This window comes from Myodes glareolus, chromosome 2 (genome assembly GCF_982192425.1).
Source record: "Myodes glareolus chromosome 2, mMyoGla1.1, whole genome shotgun sequence".
Taxonomy (NCBI): domain Eukaryota; kingdom Metazoa; phylum Chordata; class Mammalia; order Rodentia; family Cricetidae; genus Myodes; species Myodes glareolus.
This window is the reverse complement of record NC_142027.1, coordinates 91812536-91837182: the sequence shown is the minus strand read 5'-3', so window position 1 is coordinate 91837182 and position 24647 is coordinate 91812536. Positions and strand designations below refer to the sequence as shown.

Below are 24647 nucleotides of genomic sequence, written 5' to 3'. Positions count from 1 at the left end.
CACTTACCACTAATAGATAGAGATATGGCCTATGTTTGTGAGCACCATCTGTGTTCTAACCTTTAGTAATGGAAGCACAGTCTTGAGTTTCATCATTTTTAAAATCTCATTTAAGAGTAAATAAACTGGAGCTTCACTAACTGGACAGCAGGCAAGTATCCTGCAGATCGACTGCTCTACCCACTGCATTGATCATACCCATAAGCTACAAGTCCCACTCTGCTATCTAAACCATCCATCCAAAGTGACCTCATCTGTTCTCTTAGGCTCAGCCTGCAACTGCACAGAACAGATTGAGTGACAAGTAACCAACCCCCCAACTGGATATTTCAGTCTTTAGACCCTAGCCTAACCCTGGGGCAAAACTCCAGGCCCTTCCTCTATCTGCCTCCACTAAACTTACCTGTCTGAAGGCAAATATCCTGTACATAGGCTGCTCCAACCCCTGTCAATCAAACCCTGTAAGCTACAAGTCCCACTCCACTCACATACCCCCATCCCCAGAGACTTCAGTGGTCCCATGAGACACAGAAAGTGACTGCACAGAGCAGACCAAGAGCAGCTCCCTAAGACAGAGAGAGCAACTGCAACAATCAGTCTCAGAGAGGATCCGTGAGACACATATACCAACTGCAAGGATTGTAGAAAGAGGCAAACACAATACTACCACCAATTCAAGGAAGAGATAGGTAGTTGTCAATGCAAAAATACATTTAACAACCTAAAAAGCAACATGGTAACACTAGAACCTAATGGTCATACAACGGAAGACCTGAACATCGTAGCATAGAAGATGTAGAATGAAATAACCTTAAATATAATTTTATGAGGATAATAACTTAAAGAGGAAATGAAAAGTTTCTAAAGAAATGGAAAAGACAGACAAAAATTAGAAGAAATCAATAAGTTTATTAAAGAAACCAAAGAAACCCAAGAAAAACAATACTTGTGAAACAAACAGTTCAAATAGTTCAAGACTTAGAAACTGAAAAACAGGCAATAAAATAACACAAACCAAGGGAATTCTGAAAATGAAAAATCTGTGTAAGGAAGAAATAAGTACAGAAGAAAGCATAACCATCAGAATACAAGAGATGGAAGAGAGAATGCCAGGAGTTGAAGATACAATAGAGCAAATAGATTCATTGGTTAAAGAAAATGCTAAATCCAACAAATTCTTAACCCAAAACATCCCAGAATGCTAGGACACCATAAAAAAGATCAAACCTAAGAATATTAGGGTAGAAGAAGGAGAGGAATTTTAACTCAAAAGCACAGAAAAAAATTCAACAAAATCCTAGAAGAAAACTTTCACAACATGAAGTATGAGATGCCTATAAAGGTTCAAAGAGCTTACAGAACATCAAATAGACTGGACATAAAAGTCCCCTCACCATATAAAAATAAAAATGTTTAAATGTAAGAATAAAGAAATAGTATTAAGAGCTGTAAGGGGAAAAGATCAAGTAACATATAAGGCAGACCTATCAGAATTACAAACTTGACTTTTTAATGGAAATCCTGAAATTAAGAAGATCCTGGACAGATGTGTTCTAGACACTAAGAGATTTGTAGTGGGATGAGTGGGCCTGCTTTTTCTCCTGGCTGCCCTGCTAGCTTACCCCCCGAAATAACCACATAGAAATTGTATTAATTAAATCACTGCCTGGCCCATTAGCTCTAGCCTCTTACTGGCTAACTCTTACATCTTGATTTACCCATTTCTATTAAACATGTGTATTGTCACATGACTGTGGCTTACTGGCAAGATTCTAACATCTGTCCATCTCAGGCAGGAGATTTATGGCATCTGCCTGTCTGTCCTTCTTCTCAGCATTCTGTTCAGTCTAGTCCACCTATCTAAGTTCTGCCCTATCAAATGGCCAAGGTAGTTTTTTTTTATTTAACCAATGAAAGCAACATATAGACAGAAGAACCTCTTACAGAGGTCATGGTTTTAAGACTAGTCTACTGTATCCAGCAAAACTTTGAATCATCATAGATGGAGGAAACCATGACAAACCAGGTTTAAACAATACCTATCCATTAACCCAGTCTTTCAGAAAGAACTAGAGGGAAAATTCCAACACAAGGCTGCCAGCTATATTTCTGAAAACACAGGAAATAGATCACCTCATACCATCAAACCCAACAGTAGGAAATCACACAATCATTGTAAGAGAAAAATTACAGGAATCAAAAACTACTTGTCATAAATATATCAATATCAAAGGATTCAATTCACATATAAAAAAAGCACAGGCTAACAAGAGCACAAACAGATTCCATTTTTCTGCTACATACAACAAACATACCTCATCTACAAAGACAGATAATACTTTAGAGTAAAGGACTGAGAAAAGATTTTCCAATCAAATGGACCTAACAAACGAGCAGGCGTAGCTATCCTAATATGCAACAAAATAGACTCCAAATTAAAATCAATAAAAAGAGATGGAGGACACTTCATACTCATCATCACGGGAAAAATGAAACAAGGGGAAGTCTCAATTCTGAACATCTATGTTACAAGAGCACCCACATGTGTAAAATTAACATTACTAAAGCTTAATTCACACATCAAACCCCACACAGTAGTAGCAAGAGACTTCAACCCTCCACTCTCATCAGTGGACAGATAAGTCAGAGAGAAACTTAAGAGAGAAATAAGAGAACTAACAGATGTCGTGACTCTAATGAACATAACAAACATCTACTGAACATTTCACCCAAACACATAAGAATATACCTTCTTTTCAGCACCTCATAGATCCTTTTCTAAAACTGGCCATGTACTCATTAACAAAAGAAGCATCAAAAGATACAAAAATTTGGAATAACCCCCTGTATCTTACCGGATCACCATGACTTAAAGTTAGAATGCAAATTTTAGAAAGTTGACAAACTCATGAATATTGGACAATAATGAATTTGATCACCTATGGGTCAAGATAGAAAGAAAGAAAAAAAGAAAGAATTCAATGAAAATGAGTGTACAGCATAACCATACCTATGGGACACTATTAATACAATACTAAGAGGAAAGTTTATAGCTCTGATTGCCTACATAAAGAAAGTGGAGAAATGTCACATTAGCAATTTAACATGAAAACTACAGAACCTGAAAACTACATAACAAAAAGATACAGACTCACCAAGGAGGAGTAGATGACAGGAAATAATCAAATTAAGGGCTGAAATCAGTAAAATAGAAACAAATAAAACAATACAAAGAATCAATGAAACAAAGGGCTGACTCTTTGATAATACCAACAACATAGACGTCCTTATCCAAACTAATCAAAAGACAGAAATAGAACATCCAAATTAACAAAATCATAAATGAAAAGGGGGACAAAACAACAAACATGAGGAAATCATAACAATCACTAGGTCAAACTTTGAAAACCTGTACTCTACAAAATTCGAAAATTTAAAAGAAGTGGACAATTTTCTGGATAAATATTATTTATCAAAATTAAATCAAGTCCAGCTGAACAGTTTAAATAGACCTTTTACCTTTTAAGGAAACAGAAGCAGTTATCAAATTCTCCCAACCAAAACAACCCCAGGACTCAATGCCTTCAGCACAGAATTCTTCCATAACTTCTAAATAGTGCTAATACCTATACTCCTCAAATTGTTCCACATAATGTAAATAGAAGGAACATTTTCAAACTCTTTTTATGAGACCACAATTACTCTGATATACAAACTATGCAAAGACTCAACTAAGAAAGAGAATTACACACCAATTGCCTTCATGAACATTGATGCAAAATGTTCAATAAAATACTGGCAAAACAAATTCAAGAGCACATCATAAAAAATTCCTCCATGATGATAAAGTTGACATTATCTTAGAGATACAAGGATTGTTCAATAAGAGAAAATCTATCAATATAATCCACCATATAAACTGAAAAAGAAAAACAATATGATCATCTCATTAGCATTCAACAAAATCTAACACTCCTTCATGGTCTTAAAGAAATGAGGGATTTAGGGAAAATAACAAAATATAACAAAACAATATACAGACAGCCAACATCCAACATCAAACTAAATAGAGAGAAACACAAAGATATTGCACTAAAATCAGAGACAAGACAAGGCTGTCCATTTTCTCCATATCTATTCAGCATAACACTTGAAGGTCTCGCAAGACCAATAAGGCAACAAAAGGGCATCAGGGGCATGTAAATTGGAAAGTGGGAAGTCAAACATTGGTTGTTTGCAGATGACAAGATAGTATGCATAGGTTTCCCCAATAATTTTATAGGGGTACTCCTATGGCTGATAAACACCTTTAGTAATGTGGCAGGATACAAGATTAACTCAAAAGAGTCAATAGCCCTCATGTATAGAAATGATAAAAGTGCTAAGAAAGAATCAGAGAAACATCACCATTTATAATAGCTACATATAACCTAAAATATCTTGGACTAACACTAAGCAAAGAAGTTAAAGTGTGGACAACAAGAAATTTAAGTCTTTGAAGAAAGAAATTGAAGAAGATATCAGAAAATCAAAAGATCTCTCCTGCTTTTGAATAGGTAGGAATAAGACAATAAAATGACAATCCTACCAAAATCAATTTACAGATTGAATACATTCCCCAATAAAATCCCAACATAATTATTCACAGACTTCAAAATAACAATGCTCAATTTCATATGGAAAAACAAAACAAAACAAAAACCCAAACTACCAACAACCCTGTATAGTAAAGGAACATCCAGAGGCATCACCATCCCTGACACCAAGCTCTATTAGAAAGCTACAGTAATGAAAATAGCTTGCTTTTTACATAAAAAGAGACAGTCAGACCAATGGAACTGAATCAAAGATGATAGAATTAATCCACACTACTATGAACACTTGATTTTTGACCAAGAAGGTAAAATTATACAATGGAATAGAGAAAGCATTTTCAACAAATGGTCTTGTCATAACTGTATGTCAACATGTAGAAGAATGCAAATAGATCCATCTCTATCTCCATGTACAAAACTTAAGTCAAAATGGATTAAAGACCTCAATTTAAATATAGCCACACCGAATCTCATAGAAAAGAAATTGTGATGTAGCCTTAAATGCATGGGCACAAGATGCTACCTCCTAAATATAACTCCAGCAGCACAGACACTGAGAGCAACAATAAATTAATGGGACCTTCTGAAACTGAGAACTTTCTTGAAGGCAAAGGACAATATCAATAAGACAAATCTTCAGTTTACAGAATGGAAAAAGATCTTCACCAACCACACAACTGACAGAGGCCTGACCTCCAAAATATAAAGAATTCAATAAACCAGACATCAAAGTACCAAATAATCCAATTCAAATTGCAGTTACAACCAAACAGAGAATTCTCAACAGGAGAATAACAGATGATCGAAAGACAGTAAAGAAACTAGTCAACACCCTTAGCCGTCAGTAAAATGCAAATTAAACAATTCTGAGATACCATCTTACACCAGTCAGAATGGCTAAGATCAATGACACCAATGATAGCTTATGCTGGAAAGGATGTGGAGTAAAGGGAAAACTCCTTTGATAGTCAGAGTGCAAAGTCATACAACCACTTTGGATATCAGGATGGTGCTTTTTTAGAAAATGGGAATCAACCTACCTAAAACCCAGCAAAAGCACTCCTGGGCATATACCCAAAGATGCTCGATTACATTAAAAGAACATTTGCTCAACCATGCTTATAGTAACATTACTTGTAATATCCAGAACCTGAAAACAACCTTGATTTCCCTCAACCAGAGAATCAATAAAGAAAATATGATACATTTGCACAATGGAGTACTACTCAGTGGTAAAAAACAATGACATCTTGATATTTGCATGCAAATGGATGGCAAAAAAAACATTCTGAATATGGTAACACAGACCCAGAATGAGGGGCACTGTATGTACTCACTCATAAAAGAATATTAGATGTGAATCAGAGGATAACAAGCCTATAGTTCACCACCTCAGAGAAGCTGGGTATTAATGAGAACCCTAAGAGAAACATACAAATACATATATTACATCCCTCTGGTAAGGGGAAATAGACAAGATCTCTTGAGAAAATTAGAAACTTGGGATTGTGGGCAAAAGGGGGGTTAAAAGGGAGGAGGAGGGGAGAATGGGAGGGGGAGAAGAACTTGAGGGAATGGGATAGAAGAGATGGGGGAATGATAGAGAGGGGGAGCAGGAAAATTGCTGTATTGATGGAGGGAGCCATTATGGGACTATCAAGAAACCTGGCAGCAGAGAAATTTTTAGGAGTCCACAATGGTGTCCCTACCTAAGACCCTAAGCAATAGTAAAGAGGGTGTCTGAACTGGCCTTCCCATGTAATCAGATTGATTAGTACCTTAATTGTCATCATAGAACCTTCATCCAGCAACTGATGGAAGCAGATGCAAAAATTCATAATGAAGCACTGAGCTGAGTTCCCAGAGAGGGTGGAACAATAATATGATCAAAGGGGTCAAGACCATGATGGGGCTACCTACTGAAACAGCTTACCTGAGAGAATGGGAGCGCACTGAATCCATTCTGACAGTGGGTGAATCAGCATAGGACCAAACTAGGCACTTTTAATATCGTTGACAGTTGCATGGCTGTGGTAGAATGTAGAGTCCCTGGTTGTGGGACCAGGATTTACCCCTAATGCTTGTACTGACTTTTTGGAACCTATTCTTTTTGGAGGGATACCTTGCTCAGCCAAGGCATGGTGGGAAGGCCTTTATCCTGCCTCAAAGCGATGTTGTAGACTCTATTGACTCCCCGTGTGAAGTCTTACCCTTTCTGAGGAGTGGATGGGTGATGGGGAAGGTGTGGGGAGTGAGAAGAGGGCAGGGAATGGGAACTGGTATTGGTATGTAAAATGAGAAAAGACTGTTTTTTCCCTAAATAAATATATAAATAAATTAATTAAATAGCAGCAGAGTAAATAAAGTATAAAAAGCAATTTCTTCATCAAATACTTTTTAGTCAATGGGAGGGTATTTTTACTTTTTAAAAAGTTTAACCCTTTGGTCTTGGATTAAATGTGGTCAATATATCTCTACGTGGTGACATCAGAAATATTCCATGAGAATGTATAAATATGATTATTGAATTTACAAATTTTGACATTAATTGCTTTTGAATGTCTTACAGAATTTCAGATCAAACTAGGAAACCATTTGCTGAAATATGTACAGAATTAATGCCTTGCAAGTAAATCAACCATTTCCCAAAGCATGCACCATATTTACAGACACATACACATCCACTGTGAAAGAACCCCTTTTCACTTTGCATATACTTTTAATTATAAGGTGAAAATGTATTATGTGTTTGAATACCATGAATTACTACCTAATAATATAAGTTCCCAGTGTTTCACTTGGTTATGAGGTAGACTTACCTGCCAAGGGAGAAGCTTGTCCTTGTTTGCAGCTTTTTGACAAGCTATTTCTGTTTTACTCAAAAGCATTTTATGGAGGGCATGGGCTACTGCATGCACTGCATTCCATATGGAAACCCTGGGTTCAGAAGTGACCATCACAACCTTTTCTTCTTGTTTAGTCTCTAGAGATATATTTGGTGGGCATGGTATATACGTTCCACAATATAAGGGAGGAGGTGTGCATTCAAATATGTCCCACCAGAATTTATGAAAGTAAAGATCTTCTGGGTACTGAGAGGGCATAAGTGCTTCGATAAAGTGCTTGAATCCAGGGATATTTTGATGTTTTGAAAATGATAAGCTTTCTCCAACAATGTCAAAATCATCATTCAGCTCACGATATTCAGAATCTAAGTAAAATAACTCTGGCTTCGTCATGATCAACACCTTCCTTCTGTTTAACATGAATCCATTTATGTAGCATAAAAGCACTATGTCATTCATATCAGCATAGTTTATATACACGTTTACTTGTGTATCTTGATTTAACTTCAGCAACCTAAACTCAGATTTTGAGTAAATCTTCCAATTAGCTGGGAGTTTTACAGTAAAAGCTACACAGATATCTTCTGATGCCATCTCTGATTTCAGGCCAGAGCTGAACTCCTTACCTTTTAGATCATCAGACACAATGAGCCCCACCCACTTCCAGCCAAAGTGCAGCAATAAAGCGATCACCCCTTGGATTAGAGCTCTGTCTTTTGGAGACATCTGATAAAGTGATGGAAATGTATCTTTGCCAGTTAATGCAGAATCAAAAGATCCATATGAGACCTAACGATGGAAACAAAATAGTGATTCTGAGTTTCTAGGTATTCAAAGTTATCTCCCTTAGAGTGGAAATGAGTTTATTATTTACAGAGAAGATCAGGGAACTGAAGATTAGTGAAGAGAGTGTTGTTGTGAGATTAGCTTCTCTCTCTCATCATGTAATGCACTATGGTCATTTCAAGTACTATGGGCTCCAAAGCTACTAAAAGTTCTGAAGCACCTAAGAAATGATCAGTATGCTTTTCATGACAGATTTGAAAGGTACAATAGAATTCTATTGTTTCAGTAACAATGGAACAGAGCATCTGTTTTAGAGAAAGACTGCAGAAGCATTACCAAGTGCTGCAGTCTGACTACATATCAATGTCTTTACTACAACCTCTAGTTTGAGGAAAGTAAATAACAAATTTGCGCATAGATTTAGCTTGTGCATTTAGAAAAGAGCAAGGCATGAAGATCGAGGGGAACATCATCATGTTTTGTTGCCTCCTCCTTCCCTAACGATAGATTTGATGAGTCATCACTGAGCAACTAATATAAGATGTGAGTATCTGAGAATGATAAAAATTATCACGTATATCATTTTTCTTACATCAGGATCCAGTACATTTATCAATTATTTACTAACTATGTGATAATAATCAGTGTTGCACTGTCTGATTTTCCAATATTGATTACTCCTGAACATGGTCCTCATCTAATGTTTTTCTGTTTGTAGTGATGCCTAATGATGGCTGCTTTGCTTTAAAAGTGCCTGGCAAGAGCCAGTGTGGGGATTTATTAGAGCAGTTCTTCTCTGTGAGTGCTATTCAGAGATCTAGTTTGCTGAATGAGAAATAAATTTCTTATAACATTTCATTAGTGATATCCTTGAGGGTGTCCAAATTTATTTAAATGTCCTGGACTTTCTGTTCCTCTATCTGTCAGCAATAAACCATTGGATGAAGTATGAGATTATTATGATTCAGCTTGTGCAAGTAAGTTATCTGCTATAGACTCTGACTTGTGAGTAGCACTCAGTTATAATCTACTACAGTACATCTTGCCAATGTTTGGAGACAGAATCATCAGTACTAGTAAGTGATTTGTTTGGAAATCCAAATATTTGCTGCTCATGTTTTTCACCACACTCTTTCCTTTACTGATCATAGAAGAATCCAGGTAATTCACTTACTTTAATTTTAAATCACTGGACGTAATCATATACAACTTCTTCATTTTCTTTTGGTATAGTATTCTATGTAAGTGTAGTCACCAGAACATTATTAACTTACTTGTGGAACTTTGTAGAGTTCTAAAAGTGTTCCAATTGCAACAGAAAATTCAGGCCTGACTCCTGCAATGATTGCAAGAGCTTTATGTTGAGTTTTGCATTTGTAGTTAGGGATAAACGCACTCCTTCCAGACAGCCACATCAGAGGTCCTTCTAAGATTCTGTAGTGATAGTCAAATGCGTTGTAGAGGTGGAAACCCAAGGTCGTGTTGGGAAGCAGGTGGGCATCTTTTTTGATCTCCTCAATGGCAAAGTATAAGGTCAGCAAATATGGATAGTTCTTCCATCTTTTCCTAAACAGGAGGGGCAGAATGATGAGCACAGTCAGGCCATTATTCTCAGAAACTCCTTAGCAAATTTACAAAAGGACTTTAAGTCCTGATTTCTCTTCTTACATGTAAAACCTGTATGAATGAGCTGCCGACAGCTCAGGAACATCATGACATGGCTAATGAAATTCTTGGATTTTGAATTATATTTCAATAATTCATTTCTGGAATAACTTGCTGCTCTTGTGTATTATTCTGGTTCAGGTACAGAAGCCACTCTTTGGGTTACAATAGTTTGCAACATCTTCTTTCTGGGGATCCATGTCCTCCTCTGGCCTCTGCAGGCACCAGGTACACATGTGAAGCACACACACACAAACAGACACACACACACACAATACACACACACACATATAGACAAAGCAATTGTACACATAAAAAGGAATTCTTTATGAAGTTTCAGAAACTAGTACACAAAGAAAAAATTGTTCTCTAAACTTTCAGATTATATGAGTGAGTAGAGTGTCCTGCCAGTGAAAGAAACAAAGAAAGTAAAATAATAAGTAAAAATAGAATATGAAAAAGAGGGAAAGCTCCCAAATCCATGAGGGTAGTAAAAGTGTGCTCAATTTTAGAGGAAAGGAATCTTTGGAAACAGGAAGGTGGGCTAAATTGTCTCTCTCACTTTGGTATTCGGTGATTGAAGAGGGGTTCTTAGGAGGTACTTTCAAAACCTGGGTTAGATGAGAGCCTGGTTAGCCCTACTGGAGGCAAGCAAGAGAAATCATGATTCCTCTGAGAGATTCTACCTAGAGATCCGTTGGAAGCAGCAAAAAAATACGATATTTGTTTATACTATGTGTTTTTGAGTTCTATAGCTAGATGCTATGTTAAGAGAGAATCTGTTGTTCATAACTGATGAGTGTCACTATTGAGAGAGGGAGACGTCAGTCTGCTCTGGGGATTATTCAATACTGAGTGTTTAACAGTAGAAATGTACACATATGTATAAATGTATACATGTGTGCATATGAATGACGTGTGTATAAATGTATGCATGTGTATAAGTGCATGTATGAGAACTCCTGGAAAGAGTTGTGTTTACAGTGACTGGCTGATATCAACTTATTGATGTGGAGATGTTGGAATTTTGCTGATCTAGAAGCTCATTACCTTACTCCAGGCTAACTGCATCAGTATAAACAGCCATTTACAGACTTCTCTGGAGGTGAGTTAATCTCCTATAACTAATGAGTAAAATTCCCTTGATATCTATTAACTTAACAGAGAACTGGCTTCCAACAACCTAAAAGCTAAGAATGTCCACTCAAGGGAACATGGATCTTGGGTCACCTAAATCTGTGTTCACTGGTTATGATCATACTAATTTGATTTTAGAATAAATCCTTTCTTTTTCCGTTTGAGTACAAGACTGCGATTTTTCCAATGACACAAAATAATACTCTACACCAAACAATTGATTCAGTTGGATATATATATATATATATATATATATATATATATATATATATATATATATATATGCTTATTTATATGTGTGAATTTTTCTAAATAACAATAATTATAAAAAATGAATTTGAGAGGAGATGGCCCTGGGAGACAAGATAGAGTTGGAAGTAGGTAACAAGGAGGCAATAAGAGAATTATATTTTAAATGTTGAGGTGTTCTAGAGGACAAATGATCAAAATATATTGTATACAAACTATTTTTAGTAACAAAGGAAAAGTAATTATATAAAAATTTCAACATACAATTTTTTAAAGATTTAGCAATATAGCACATTGACATCAAGTAAACCCCACAGGATGTGAGTACTGTATGTAGTCTGCCACAAATTCAGCATGATAAAAAGAAAAAAATCATGGCTTTTTAAAGAACAGGATTGCAGGAAAGCTATGTACTATAGGATCAGGCAGCAGGTAACCTAGTCTAGGAAGCATCTTTAACAAATGGTGCTGGCATAACTGAATGTCAACCTGTAGAAGAATGAAAATAGATCCATATCTATCACCATGCATAAAACTCAAGTCCAAATGCATTAAAGACCTCAATAATAATCTGGGCACACTGAATCTGTTAGAAGAGAAGGTGGGAAGTAGCCTACAACACATGGACACAGGAGACCACTTCCTACGTAGAACCCCTGTAGCACGGACAATAAGAACAACTATGAATAAATGGGACCTCATGAAACTGAGAAGCTTCTGTAAAGCAAAGGACACTGTCAGTAAGAGAAATCGGCGACCTATTGATTGGGAGATGATCTTCACCAATCCTGCAACAGACAAAGGTCTGATCTCCAAAATATATAAAGAACTCAATAAACTAGACTTTAAAATGCTAATTAACCCACTTAAAAAATAAGGCACTGAAATAAACAGAGAATTCTCAACAGAGAAGTTCAAATGGCAAAAAGACACTTAAGGTCATGCTGAACCTCCTTAGAGATTAAGGAAATGCAAATCAAAACAAATTTGAGATACCTTCCCACACCTGTCAAAATGGCTGAAATCAAAAACACCAATGATAACCTTTGCTGGAGAGGATGTGGAGTAAGGGGAACACTCATCCATTGTTGTGGGAATGCAAACTTGTGCAACCGCTTTGGGAATCAGTGTGGTGGTTTCTCAGGATATTTGGGATCAACATACCCCAGGATCCAGCAATACCACTCTTGAGAATATACCCAAGAGATGCCCTATCATACTACAAAAGCATTTGTTCAACTATGTTCATAGCTGTTTTATTTGTAATAGCCAGAACCTGGAAACAACTTAGATGCCCCTCAATGGAAGAATGGATAAAGAAATTGTGGAACATATACACATTAGAGTTTTACTCAGTGGTAAAAAACAATGACATCTTGAATTTTGCAAGCAAATGGATGGAAATAGAAAACACTATCCTGAGTGAGGTAACCTAGACCCAAAAAGAGCAATATGGTATGTACTCACTCTTAAGTGGATTCTAGTAATAATTAGAGAACAATGAGCCTATAATTCGGGATCCTACAGAAGCTAAATAAGAAGGTGAACTCAAAGAAAAACATATAGTTATCCTCTTAGAAATTGGAAGTAGACAAGATGGCCAGGCAAAAATTGAGAGACTGGGGGTGGGGGTAGGGTGTTTGTAAGGGAACAGTGGGAGAGAGAAGTGAGAAGGGGAAGATGGGGGAGTTTGGGGGAATGGGACTCATTGGGATGGAGGAAGTATATATGGGAGCAGGGAAGTTTATAGCTATTTTAGGGTTGACAAGAGACCTGACTCTAGAGGGGTTCCCAGGTGTCCAAGGGGATATCCCCAGCTTGTTCCTTGGTCTGCTGAGTAGAGGGCGCCTGATCTGGCCCTATTCTATAGCCACACTGATGAATATCTTGCATACCACCATAGAACCTTCCTCTGGCGATGAATGGAGATAGTGACAGAGACCCACGTTGGAACCCTGGACTGAGCTCCCAATTCCAAATGAGGGGCAGAAGGAGGGAGAACATGAGCAAGGAAGTCAGGCCACGAGGGGTGCCCCCACTCACTGAGACAGCAGAGCTGATCTAATGGGAGCTTACCAAGGCCAGCAGGACTGGAACTGATGGAACATGTGATCAAACCGGACTCTCTGAACGTGGATGACAATAAGAGTTGACAAAGAAGCCAAGGACAATGGCACTGGATTTCGATTGTACTGCATATACTTTCTTTGTGTTAGCCTAGTCTGTTTGGAAGCTCACCTTCCTTGACTTGGATGGAGGGGGAGGACCATGGACTTCCAACAAGGTAGGGAACCCTGACTGCTCTTTGGACTTGAGAGGTAGGAGGAAGGAAGTGTGCGGGGAGGGGGAGGGAAATGGGAGGAAATGGAAATTTTTAATAAATAATAAAAAATAAAAAATTTCAATATACAATTTTTTAAAGATTTAGCAATATAGCACATTGACATCAAGGAAACTCCACGGGGTGTGGGTACTGTATTTAGTCAGCCACAAATTCTGAATGATAGAAAGAACAAATCATGGCTTTTTAGAGAACAGGATTGCAGGAAAGCTATGCACTAAAGGATCAGAGAGCAGATAATCTAGTCTAGGAAGGACATAAGAAAGAGAGTCCAGCCATGGGCAATCACAAATCAAGCTTCTTATTAGAGAATCATACTGGAGTTTGAATGGAACATCTGATCCTTAGCTCACATGACTGTTAAGAATGTAGATCTGTGAATCTGTTGATCACTGTAGTGAAGCCTGAGAGTTACTGTTGTATGTCTGAAATCCACACAGCATCCTCCTGCCTGCTGGTTTAAAACCAACACGTTGCCAAGTGTTAACACCTGTACTGTTCCCATGATAAAGTGGTTTTCCAGTTTTATGTCACTGTGGAGTCACCCTCTGATGATACAGCAACAAGGGCAGTATGGTCTGACCTGGTACCAAAGAGTGAGATAATCTACCCAGCCCTTAGAATTCACACCTCAATGTGGCTAAGGAGCTCTGATGATCAAAGAAGGAAAATGGCTCCTAGTAACACAGGCTGGCGGATATCAGACTGTCATTCAATAAAGACACAGGAACAACATAAGCCAGAGGAAATATCAGAGTTCACACTGTCAACTGAACTCCTTCCATATGTGTAGGTGGAAATCTGCAATTACTGAGGACAAGGAGATCCCTTTCTGCTAACCCTCAACTTCTTTTTTATTTTTAAAGTTGTTTCAAATTATCTCCAGTACATTTATTAAAGTATGTATTATTCATTACTTGAGAATATCTTACCTGCATAGAATGTGTTTTCATAAAATTCATATCACTTACTCACCACTTCTTTTTCCCTTTTCCTTCCTGACACTTTCTCCACCTATATTCAAGTGCATTCTCTGTAAATCCCTAAAGAGGTCGCTCTGCACTACCAGAGCATACATGAGAGTGAAGCCTTCTGCTGGAGAATGGGAATCCTCTCAGTGACCATACCCTGAAGAAAACTGATTTTCCTACCCCGAGCAGCTACAAACTGCCAATGGCTCCTTAGGCAGGAGAAGTATTCATGATCCTCTCTCCCATTAATGTCAGGAGTTTATATTCATTTCCTGATGGTTTTGTGCACTCAGTTCATGTGTGCCATGGTCATGCCATTGAATGAACAAACAATTTCAACCCAATCATGCACTATCTCTACTCTTAGAAAATTTTACCCTCTCTTCTGAGTTTTGAGGGGAAAGAGTAAATGACAAACGTGTCTCATGTAGAGCTGGGCACTCCACAATCTCTCATTATCTGGTTGGTGACTACTTATAGTTTTCTGTATTAAACACCATCTGTTGGAAAATGAAGCTTCTCTGAGAAGGTATGAGGTAAGTATGCAGTGAAATTCCCATTTAAAGGTAAGAATTGAGCAGGTAGGCAAAATATTTGTCCCTTTAGCATAGTAATATTATTAGGCTCTATTAGGAACAATGACATAATTAACCACAGTTATTTAGGTCACTGGATCATGGTATATTCCTCGTGGAACTGAACTTAAATCTGAAAAGAACTTTGTGGGTTACTCCCATAATATTAATGCCAGTATAAAGATATATCATCAGTGGGCATATCTTGTTCTGCCTGACATACTTGTAGGTTTCAGGGATTGTTGGTATGTTAGACAGATTATTACGTTTTTTATTAATGTGTAGAAAACTTTTTATGAATGTGGATTCTAGCAGGTATGAATGAAATTTCTATGTTAGCCACAGCTTAATTACTCCATGTCCTGTGACTCAACTATGTGTTGCTCTCATTAAACAGGTCCTGTCATCAAATTCTGGAGGGTAACCAAGAACAAAGGAAATAACTGGTAATGTTTGTGTGCATAAGGACAAATATTTACAAACAACTTAAGACACTTAAATCATACACAGCACTTGTCCTTTTGCTTAATATTTCATGACTTTGGGAGGGGTATTCTCCCCCAGTTATATAGTAACCCCATTTAAATGCTTTATATGTATGTATATGTATTTTGAAGTTTCTATAGTAGTACAGTTCCATAAGCTTTCTCCAATGTCTTAGAGTTAGTTTTTCCTTCACACACTCCCTCTGGTCTGCTCTCCCATCACTTGCTACTTAACCCTTCATGCTCCACTATTTCCGTCCCCCTCTTCACACCACATGTGTTCTATTTCCCTGTTAGTGAAATCCCCTCTCCTTTGCACCTTAGTAGTTTCCTGGCTAATATGTGTAGTCCAGTTAAGTAGAGACCCTGAAGATTCAAAGCTAGCATCTGCATATGAGAGAAAGCATTTTACTTTGTCCTATTGTGTCTGGGTTACCTCATACAGAGTGGTAATTCCAGCTCCATCCTTTACATGCAGTTTCCATAATTCTATTTGTCTTTGTTGCCAAGTAAAATTTAGTTGTTTACATGTACCACAGTTAAAATATCCATTTATCAGTTAATTGACATTGAGGCTGCTTCTATTTCAAGGCTATTGTGAATAGAGCAACAATGAACAGAGACGACCAAGAATTTCGACAGTAGGATAAACAGTCATTTATACATATGCCCAGGACTGATAGACATAGAGAAATGTGTAGATATCTTTCCACACTTTTAGAAATCCTCCACACTAATTTTCAAAGGGCTTACCATTTTTTAATCCCATTCACTCACATATATTCCAGTATTTGATGTACTTTATATTCATGGGAAATATAAAATATCATAGAAGATTTGATTTGTATTTCAGTAATTGCTAAACAACTTGGAGCGTATTTATTTTCTTTCTCAGTCACTAAACTGAATTCTCAGTTTAGGTCCATGTGTTTTAAATTGGATTCTTTGTTTTATCAATAGTTAAGTCAATGTTTGTTGATAAGACATTGGTTCCACTAGTTCCTATTGTCCCAACTTCTCTGGTTTTGGATCAAGTGAGAACTTTTTTCAGATATAGTGTTGAAACCATTCAGCACTGACATGTGAGTGAATGGGTTATTTAGAGAGTTTTAGCCTGTGCACGAGGTAGTTTCTCTTTTCCTATTGGGCACTCATCTCAGGGAAAGGGATACTGCTCCTTTGTGATTTGGGACATTTCCCTCTGACAAATTTCTCAGACTTCATGACAAATCCAGGAAACTTATGCTTCTCTCTGCCTTACTTCCTCTCCCTCCAAACATGTTCTTTGCTTACTCCTTGAGCTTGCTCTGCATACTTTCATGTGCCTTATCTGATCTTTTTTCCTTCTCAGATTTAGAGTTTTCTTTAATACTAGTTGTCTAATTGCAAATGGATTTTCATGAGGATTGCTCAATAGAAAAAGATGGCACTCTGAATTTCCAAAAGCCCCCAAATTGTAACAATTTTCTACACTTCACAAGCATATGATCCCAAAGTCCCTTAATTCCAAAATCTTTCTGCTTTTTATTCTCAAAATCTCTTACATCTGTGTTTTCTTTGTTCCCTGCTCTTGCCATCTCATGGATTCTTCTCTCCTCTCTGCTGTTCTTGTCCTTTCCTCTGATCACTGAAACAGTTTTACAGAGATTCAAATATCTTTGCACTACACACAATAATAAAAACTGTTTTATTCTGATGTATTCGATAAAGAAGTTGATCTGGCTCTGGGTTTTAGTCCCTTCCTTCAGACCTGAGTATGCTGCTTAAAAGTTTCATTCAAATCTGTCCTGTGTCAAATTTGCTACCTGAATCTATAACAAGGACGATAGCAAAAATGTAAAAGACACTGTATGTTTAAATATTTCTAAAAATTTTTTTTGCAGTAGGGTTTATGGCTGCTAATCTTCTGTCCTCTCTTATAGACCTAAAACTTTTGAGAAGTATTTACCTTAAGATTTGGATGACTATTTTCTAAAAGTTTTGTAGTATGTATTTGTAAATTCACTGAGTATAGTTTAAAAATCTGAAAATCTGAAACAAAAATTCAGGTTAAATATTGAAACCAAAAAACTTTGTAGTAAAACATGAAGTCTGGGATTGTGATGCCTCCAGATGTTCTTTTATTGTAAAGGATTATTTTGGTTATCTTGGGTGTTTTGCTTTTCCATATGAAGTTGAGTCCTGTTCTTTCTAGGTCTATGAAGAATTTTTCTGAGATTATGTTGGGCATTGCGTTGAATCTGTAGATTGCTTTTGGTAAGACTGCCATTTTTACTATGTTAATTCTGCCTACCCAAGAACATGGAAGATTTTTCTATTTTTTGGTGTTTTTTTCAATTTTTTTCTTCAAAGATTTAGAGTTCTTGTCATACAACTATTCCACTTGTTTGGTTAGAGTTTCTCTGAGATATGTTATGCTATTTGTGGCTATTGTGAAGGGTGTTGTTTTCTGATTTCTTCCCCAGCCCTTTTAACATCTGTGTACAGGAGGGCTACTGATTCTTTGAGTTAATCTTGTTTCCTGCTACATTACTGAAAGTGTTTATGAGTTATAGAAATTTCTTGGTAGAATTTTTGGGATTGCTTATGTAAACTATCATATCATCAGCAAACAGTGAGAGTTTGACTTCCTCTTTTCTGATTTGTACCCCTTGATCTCCTTTTGGTGTCTTATTGCTCTAGCTAGGACCTCAAGAATTATATTGAATAGAAAGGGAGAGAGTGGACAACCTTGTCTTGTTCCCAATTTCAATGTATTCACTGGGAGTTTCTCTCCATTTAGTTTGAAGTTGGCTGTTGGCTTGCTGTATATTGTGCTTATTATGTTTAGGTATGTTTCTTGTATCCCTGCTGTCTCCAAGACCTTTATCATGAAGTGATCCTATATTTTGTCGAAAGCTTTTTTGGCATTCGATGAGATGATCCTGTGGTTTTTATTTTTTAGTTTGTTTATATGGTGGATTACATTGACAGATTTTCTATGTTGAACCATCCCTGCTTCTCTGGGATGAAGTCAACTTGATCATGGTGGATGATGGTTCTGATGTGTTCTTGGATTCAGTTTGCCAGTATTTTATTTAGTAATTTTGCATCAATGTTCATGAGTGATATTGGTCTATAATTATTCTTAGTAATGTCTTCCTGTAGTTTAACTATCAGGGTAATTGTAGTCTCATAAAAAGAGTTTGACATTGTTTCTTCTCTTTCTATTGTGTGGAATAATTTGAATCGTATTGATATTGGTTCTTCTTTGACAGTCTTGTAGAGTTCTGAGCTGAAATCAAATTCTATTGCAGAGCTATAGTACTGAAAACAACCTGATACTGGCATAAGAACAGACAGGAGGAACAATGGAACATAATAGAAGACCCAGATATTAATCAACACACCTTTGAACACTTGATTTTGACAAAGAAGCAAGAAATATAAAATGGCAAAAGAAAGCATATTTAACAAGTGTTGCTGGCATAACTGGATATCAACATGTAGAAGAATGAAAATAGACCCATATCTATCACCATGCACAAAACTCAGGTCCAAATGGATTAAAGACCTCAACATAAGGCCAGCCACACTGAAACTCATAGAAGAGAAAGTGGGAAGTACACTTGAAAGAATTGGAAGAGGAGACCACTTCTGAAATATAACCCAAGAAGCACAGACACTGAGAGATACAAGTAATGAAACCTCTTGAAACTGAAAATCTTCTGTAAAGCAAAAGATACAGTCAACAAGACAAAACAACAGCTTACAGAATGGGAAAAGATCTTCACTAACCCCACATCAGACAGAGATCTGATTTCCAAAATGTACAAAGATCTCAAGAAATAGATCATCAAAAGAACACATAATCCAACAAAAAAATGGAGCACAGGCTTAAACAGAGAACTCTCAACACTTTAGAGGAATCTACAATGAGTGAAAGACACTTAAGGAAATGCTCAACATCCTTAGTCATAAGAGGAATGCAAATCAAAACAGCTCTGATATTTCATCTTACAACTGTAAAAATGGCCAAGATCAAAAACACTGAAGACAACTTCTACAGGAGGGGTTGTGTGGAAAGGGAAACACTTCCACATTGCTGGTGGGAATGCAAGGTGGTACAGTCCCTTTGAATGTAAGTGTGGTGATTTCTCATAATATTAATAAACACCCTTCCCCAATACCCAGTCATACCACTTTGGGTATATATCCAAAGGATACTCAACCATGTCATGAGGACATGTGCTCAACTATGTTCATAGCAACATTTTTGTTATAGCCAGAACCTGGAAACAACCTAAATGCCCCTCAACTGAAGAATGCATAATGAAAACATGATGCATTTACACAATGGAGTACTACACAACAGAAAAATAACAACATCTTGAATTTTGCAGGAAAATGGATGGATCTAGAAAGCATTATTTTGAGTGAGATAACCCGGACACTGAAAGACAATTATCACATGTAGTCACGCATAGGTGGTTTTTAAACACAAAGCAAAGAAAACCGGCCTACAAATCACAATCCCAGAGAAGTTAGACAACAATGAAGATGCTAAGAGAGACTTAAATAGATCTAACGTACATGGGAAGTAGAAAAAGACAAGATCTCCTAAGTAAATTGGGAGCATGGGAACCTTGGGCAAGGTTTGAAGGGGGAGGGGAGAGGCAGTTAGGGGAGCCGACTAAAATGTAAAACTGAATAAAAATCAATAAAAAACTGAAAAAAGAAATACTTGAGAGTTAAAAAATATGGAATATGCTTATTTGTGACTTGAATTCTACTCTTGTTTAGAAAAAGATACGACACAGCATACTTCACATATCATTTGATTTAATTCTTGTTTGTGGAGGAAAGAACTTGATAACAGGAAAAGTTTGAAGATGATTTATGATTGCTAAGGTTCTAATAGCCTATTTATGATAAAAGAAACATATATATATATATATATATATATATATATATATATGTCAGATCACCTTTGCCATTGCTGTGTCCAACACTAGGAATCTAGACAATATAGATAAGAACAATATGTATTTAATGAATAAGTTACGTTAGATAAAGTTTAGAAATTCCTAAATTCTATCCAGACTAGCAGAAACTGACTCAAAGATGCATGCATACCCTTCTTGTATTTGATAACTTTGTTAATCTTTAGCTATTTGAATAAAATATGTCATATAAGAAACAGATATTCTGTAAAGTTACACTATGAATGATCATGACGTCATGTTCCCAGACGTTCTGTTAACTATATTCTTCAAGATTTTGATACCAAAGAGTCTTTTTTCCCCCTTTGGTTTGTCAAAGCAGGGTTTCTCTGTGTAGCTTTGGTACCTCTCCTGAAACTAGCTCTTGTAGACCATGCTGACCTCGAACTCACAGAGATCCAACTGCCTCTGCCACCTTCGTGCTGGGATTAAAGTCATGTACCACCACTTCCCAGAAAGGGGCTTCAATTAAATCTTCAAAATTATAAGGCTCACATAACAGAGATGAAACTGTAAAATTCTATTCTTATAAAAGCTACCAACTTGTTGTAAACTGTAGAAGATAATTAAGACATGCAAGCTAATGGTCAGTCACTTTATAAATGATCGTCTTCTTTACCATGCTCAGAGCCTTGTTTTGGTTATGATTACAAATGTATTTCACTTACAGAGGGACAAGCTTTAGCCTTCTGCTTATGCTTTTAGTGACAAGTCTGAAGCAAGAAACTAGAAAGAAATAAAGTTTGTTTAAAATCAGATATAGTTAATAAATTAGATGATGTCCCTCAACCCCCTTAGAGAGATCTGCTGAACATGGCAGTTAAGGTACTTAATAAAAAGACTTTACCTTATAAACAAAAATACCGGCTTCTGGAATCTGTAGTTGAGGCTATCCACAAATCACATGAAAAATGCAGACTCCACCTGGATATTACCTCAGTTGTGCTAATGCCGACCACTGGGTCAAGAGCTGGCACATGTCTCACCCACCACCTGGTCCCTTCACAAACTGTGAACACTGTGGTGTTGAATGTCCCACTCTGCCTTGGCAATGTAGGTCAGTTGCCTCAACTTCCTCCTCCATAGAAACATTTCTGAAATCTCAAGAGTCCAGTGGTTGAAGGCTGATGCTGTCCTGTGTGGCAACCAAAGTCCAATGGTGTCTCATGTGGCATCTGAAGATGATAATCTCTGCTCCCAACAAAGACACTGAAATCATATGAAGATCTCAGCTGGTTGCCCCAGTATCAGGTAAGTCTGTGTCATTTTACCCGATAGAGAGGCAATTTAGATTATACTTCCTGCTCACATTTATCCTTCTCAGATCTGTGATAGTGTTGACAGCAAGTTTCAACTTTATAAATTTAGCAGCAGCAAGCAGTCCGACCCAGCTCCTCCCAACAAGGCTGCAGTTGCATGGTCAGTCTATGTCATATACATAAGGCAGGTCTTGTTATATCCTACAACAAATAGATAGTCTGCTGAAAAAGGCAGACTCACAGACAGGGTTGCCTTACTGACAGACCTAACACTGAAAAAGATAGTCTCATACCAGTTCAATTGAAAATCAAACTGAAACTATCATGTTATTACTAGAAACAAATATACTTTTTACTATTCTTTTATTTTAAAGAACCTTCTTTTGAATTACAGCTCCTATAAGTCAATCATATCAGACTCATGGTAAAAGATTGGATGGAAATAAGTTTGAAGTTGATGTTACTTTTGAGAGTTAGAAAAATGATTTAATGTAGGTAGACGCAAGTTGCAAAGGTCTATGATCTAAGATATATGAAAATGAAACTTAAAGATTTCTAACATACAGAGTTTTATCATATTAATCAGTGGAGTTCTGATAAGCTATTAATCTAGCCTTGGTGAAGTACTACCTACTATTTTCATAGTCAATGCACAAAATTTTTAATTTTCTTTCATTGTTTTCTAAACAAGACTTTAAATTGTTTCTCGTGCCACATACTTATCTGACATACATATATAAAACTGTACAGAGGTAACAGGGAAAGAGTGTTCATATTTGTATCCCCCTTTGAATCACCAAACTTTTATATGGCTCTAAATCACGAGTCTGCATCACTATTTATAGACACTGGCTAACTGCTTCTTCTACAATGAGGTTTCAGTACAGATTACAGAGAGTGGAGATGTTAATATATCTAAGTCTTTCATCTTTATCTGTAAACTAAAACAAATTAATGTAAGATTCAGTGAGTTGTGACTTCAATTCAACTATGCTACATCAGGCAGACTCCAGAAAGGAACTGATGTCAGTTAAAGTTAAAGCTTTCCTGTCCACTGCCTCTCCTCCTGGTCTTGGAACTCCTTCCATCTCCTGCAGTAGTGGTCTACTGACCTGCAGCCCGTCCATCCAGTGAAAGCATTCCTAAGAGTACTATAAGTGCCAAATAAATCTAGCATCTAGTAGTTTTTCTTCACATATTCCATAACACCACAAGTACTAGGCATATGGACCTGGATGTTTGTTTCCTTCTTACACAGCAATGAATAGGCTGAACATTTGAGGAGAAACTTCTTAGTATAGGATCATCCAAATGTGTAATTGATGCTCAAATGAATAAAGGTACTGCTTATAGCAACAATAGAAACAAACAGCAGGAATCACTAAAAAGCAAGACCAAATAACTATGGCACAATATGATAACTAACCAAAAATGAACTCAAAAACATTCAGAAAGGTCAAATGTCAGATTGCTAGTTCAAAAAGTAAAAAGATGGATGACCTAAAAGAAGATATAAACAAGCAAGTGAATTCAACTGGGCATTGAGACAAATACAACACAGTACAGGAGCACAATGGCTGAGGGGTGAGTAAAAAACTCATGGATAACAAAGACTCAGTACCAAAAAGTCAAATCCTAAAAAGAAATTGAGAATCTGGGTTAGGAGAAGAAGCAATAGAAATGTTCTAAATAAAAAAATCAAGAAACTGCCAATAAAAACTCAGAGGAAAGTGACTCCAGCAGCACTGACTAAGCAGAAAACAGAATATCAAACATAAAGGATGTGATTTTCAGACACTGCATTAAAATGTCAATGAGAATTAAATAAGTAATAAACATGATCACAATGTCCAAATCTGAGATACTTAAACAAACAAATACAAGGACATATAAGATAAAAATGGTAAGGTGGGCACTAAAGATATGGGGATTTAGCAGAAACTTTTCAAGTCTGTAGAAAGAAACAAACATTCAAACAACACATTTAGATTCCCAAAAGATATATGAACAGGGTGCAACCTCTCCTGATACATTAAAGACAATCTGTGAAAATAATATAAGCCTTACCATGAACTCAAAGTATGAACAGACACAAAAGTAGTTGATTTCCCTATTTGATCTCTGTTTGACTAGAGAAATAAAGAAGAGGAGAGTAAAGATCTCTAGAAGCATAATGAATGTGGAAAGTTGGCAACTGAGTTTCACATTTCTGTGCATACAGTTCATTATTCTTAAAAGAATTATATGTGCACAGATGAGCATGCACTGTATCCAGTTAGAACCTCCTTATCACAGTGGCACAAGTACTTACATTAAGCGTACAGATTGTGGATTCTGTTTTGTCTCAAAAAATATCTGGATTTCCTTGGGTCCATCTTTTGTGAAGTAAATGGGGATAAATGCACCTAGGATTATGTCAGCCTTCATGTATGTGGCAGGCTTCCCATACTCCAAACACTTCTGATTAGTTATTCTCATTAATGCAAACATAGATTGCAGGAGTAGGAAGAGGCAAAGCAAAGGATGAGACATATCAGCATATGCACCACACAGAGACAATGCCCTGCAACTAGGCTGATCCATAAAGGTTATTGGCTTTGTTCATGGAACAGGATTAGACCTTGACAGTGTCCGAGAAGACTCTGTTAGCTACAGCTTGTTCCTGATGTTGCATAGTCTATGGTTCTTATGCCAGACAAGGACACAGATAGAAGAAAGTCCATAAAACCGAGGGTGAGAGTATTGACATTCTCCTC

General features: G+C 36.9%; 1 protein-coding gene across 1 annotated transcript in view; it reads right to left on the bottom strand.

Annotated features, from left to right (window-relative positions):
- LOC148123064 (vomeronasal type-2 receptor 26-like) overlaps positions 1-24423 on the bottom strand; it is a 68964-nt gene extending 44541 nt beyond the window's left edge. The window contains exons 1-3 of the mRNA XM_087898005.1: positions 24203-24423; positions 9502-9793; positions 7415-8230 (exon numbers count right to left, since the gene is read on the bottom strand). Coding sequence (XP_087754131.1) covers positions 7415-8230; positions 9502-9793; positions 24203-24423 — 1329 coding nt within the window. The remainder of the gene's footprint in view (positions 1-7414; positions 8231-9501; positions 9794-24202) is intronic.
- Between the last annotated feature and the right edge of the window lie 224 nt (positions 24424-24647).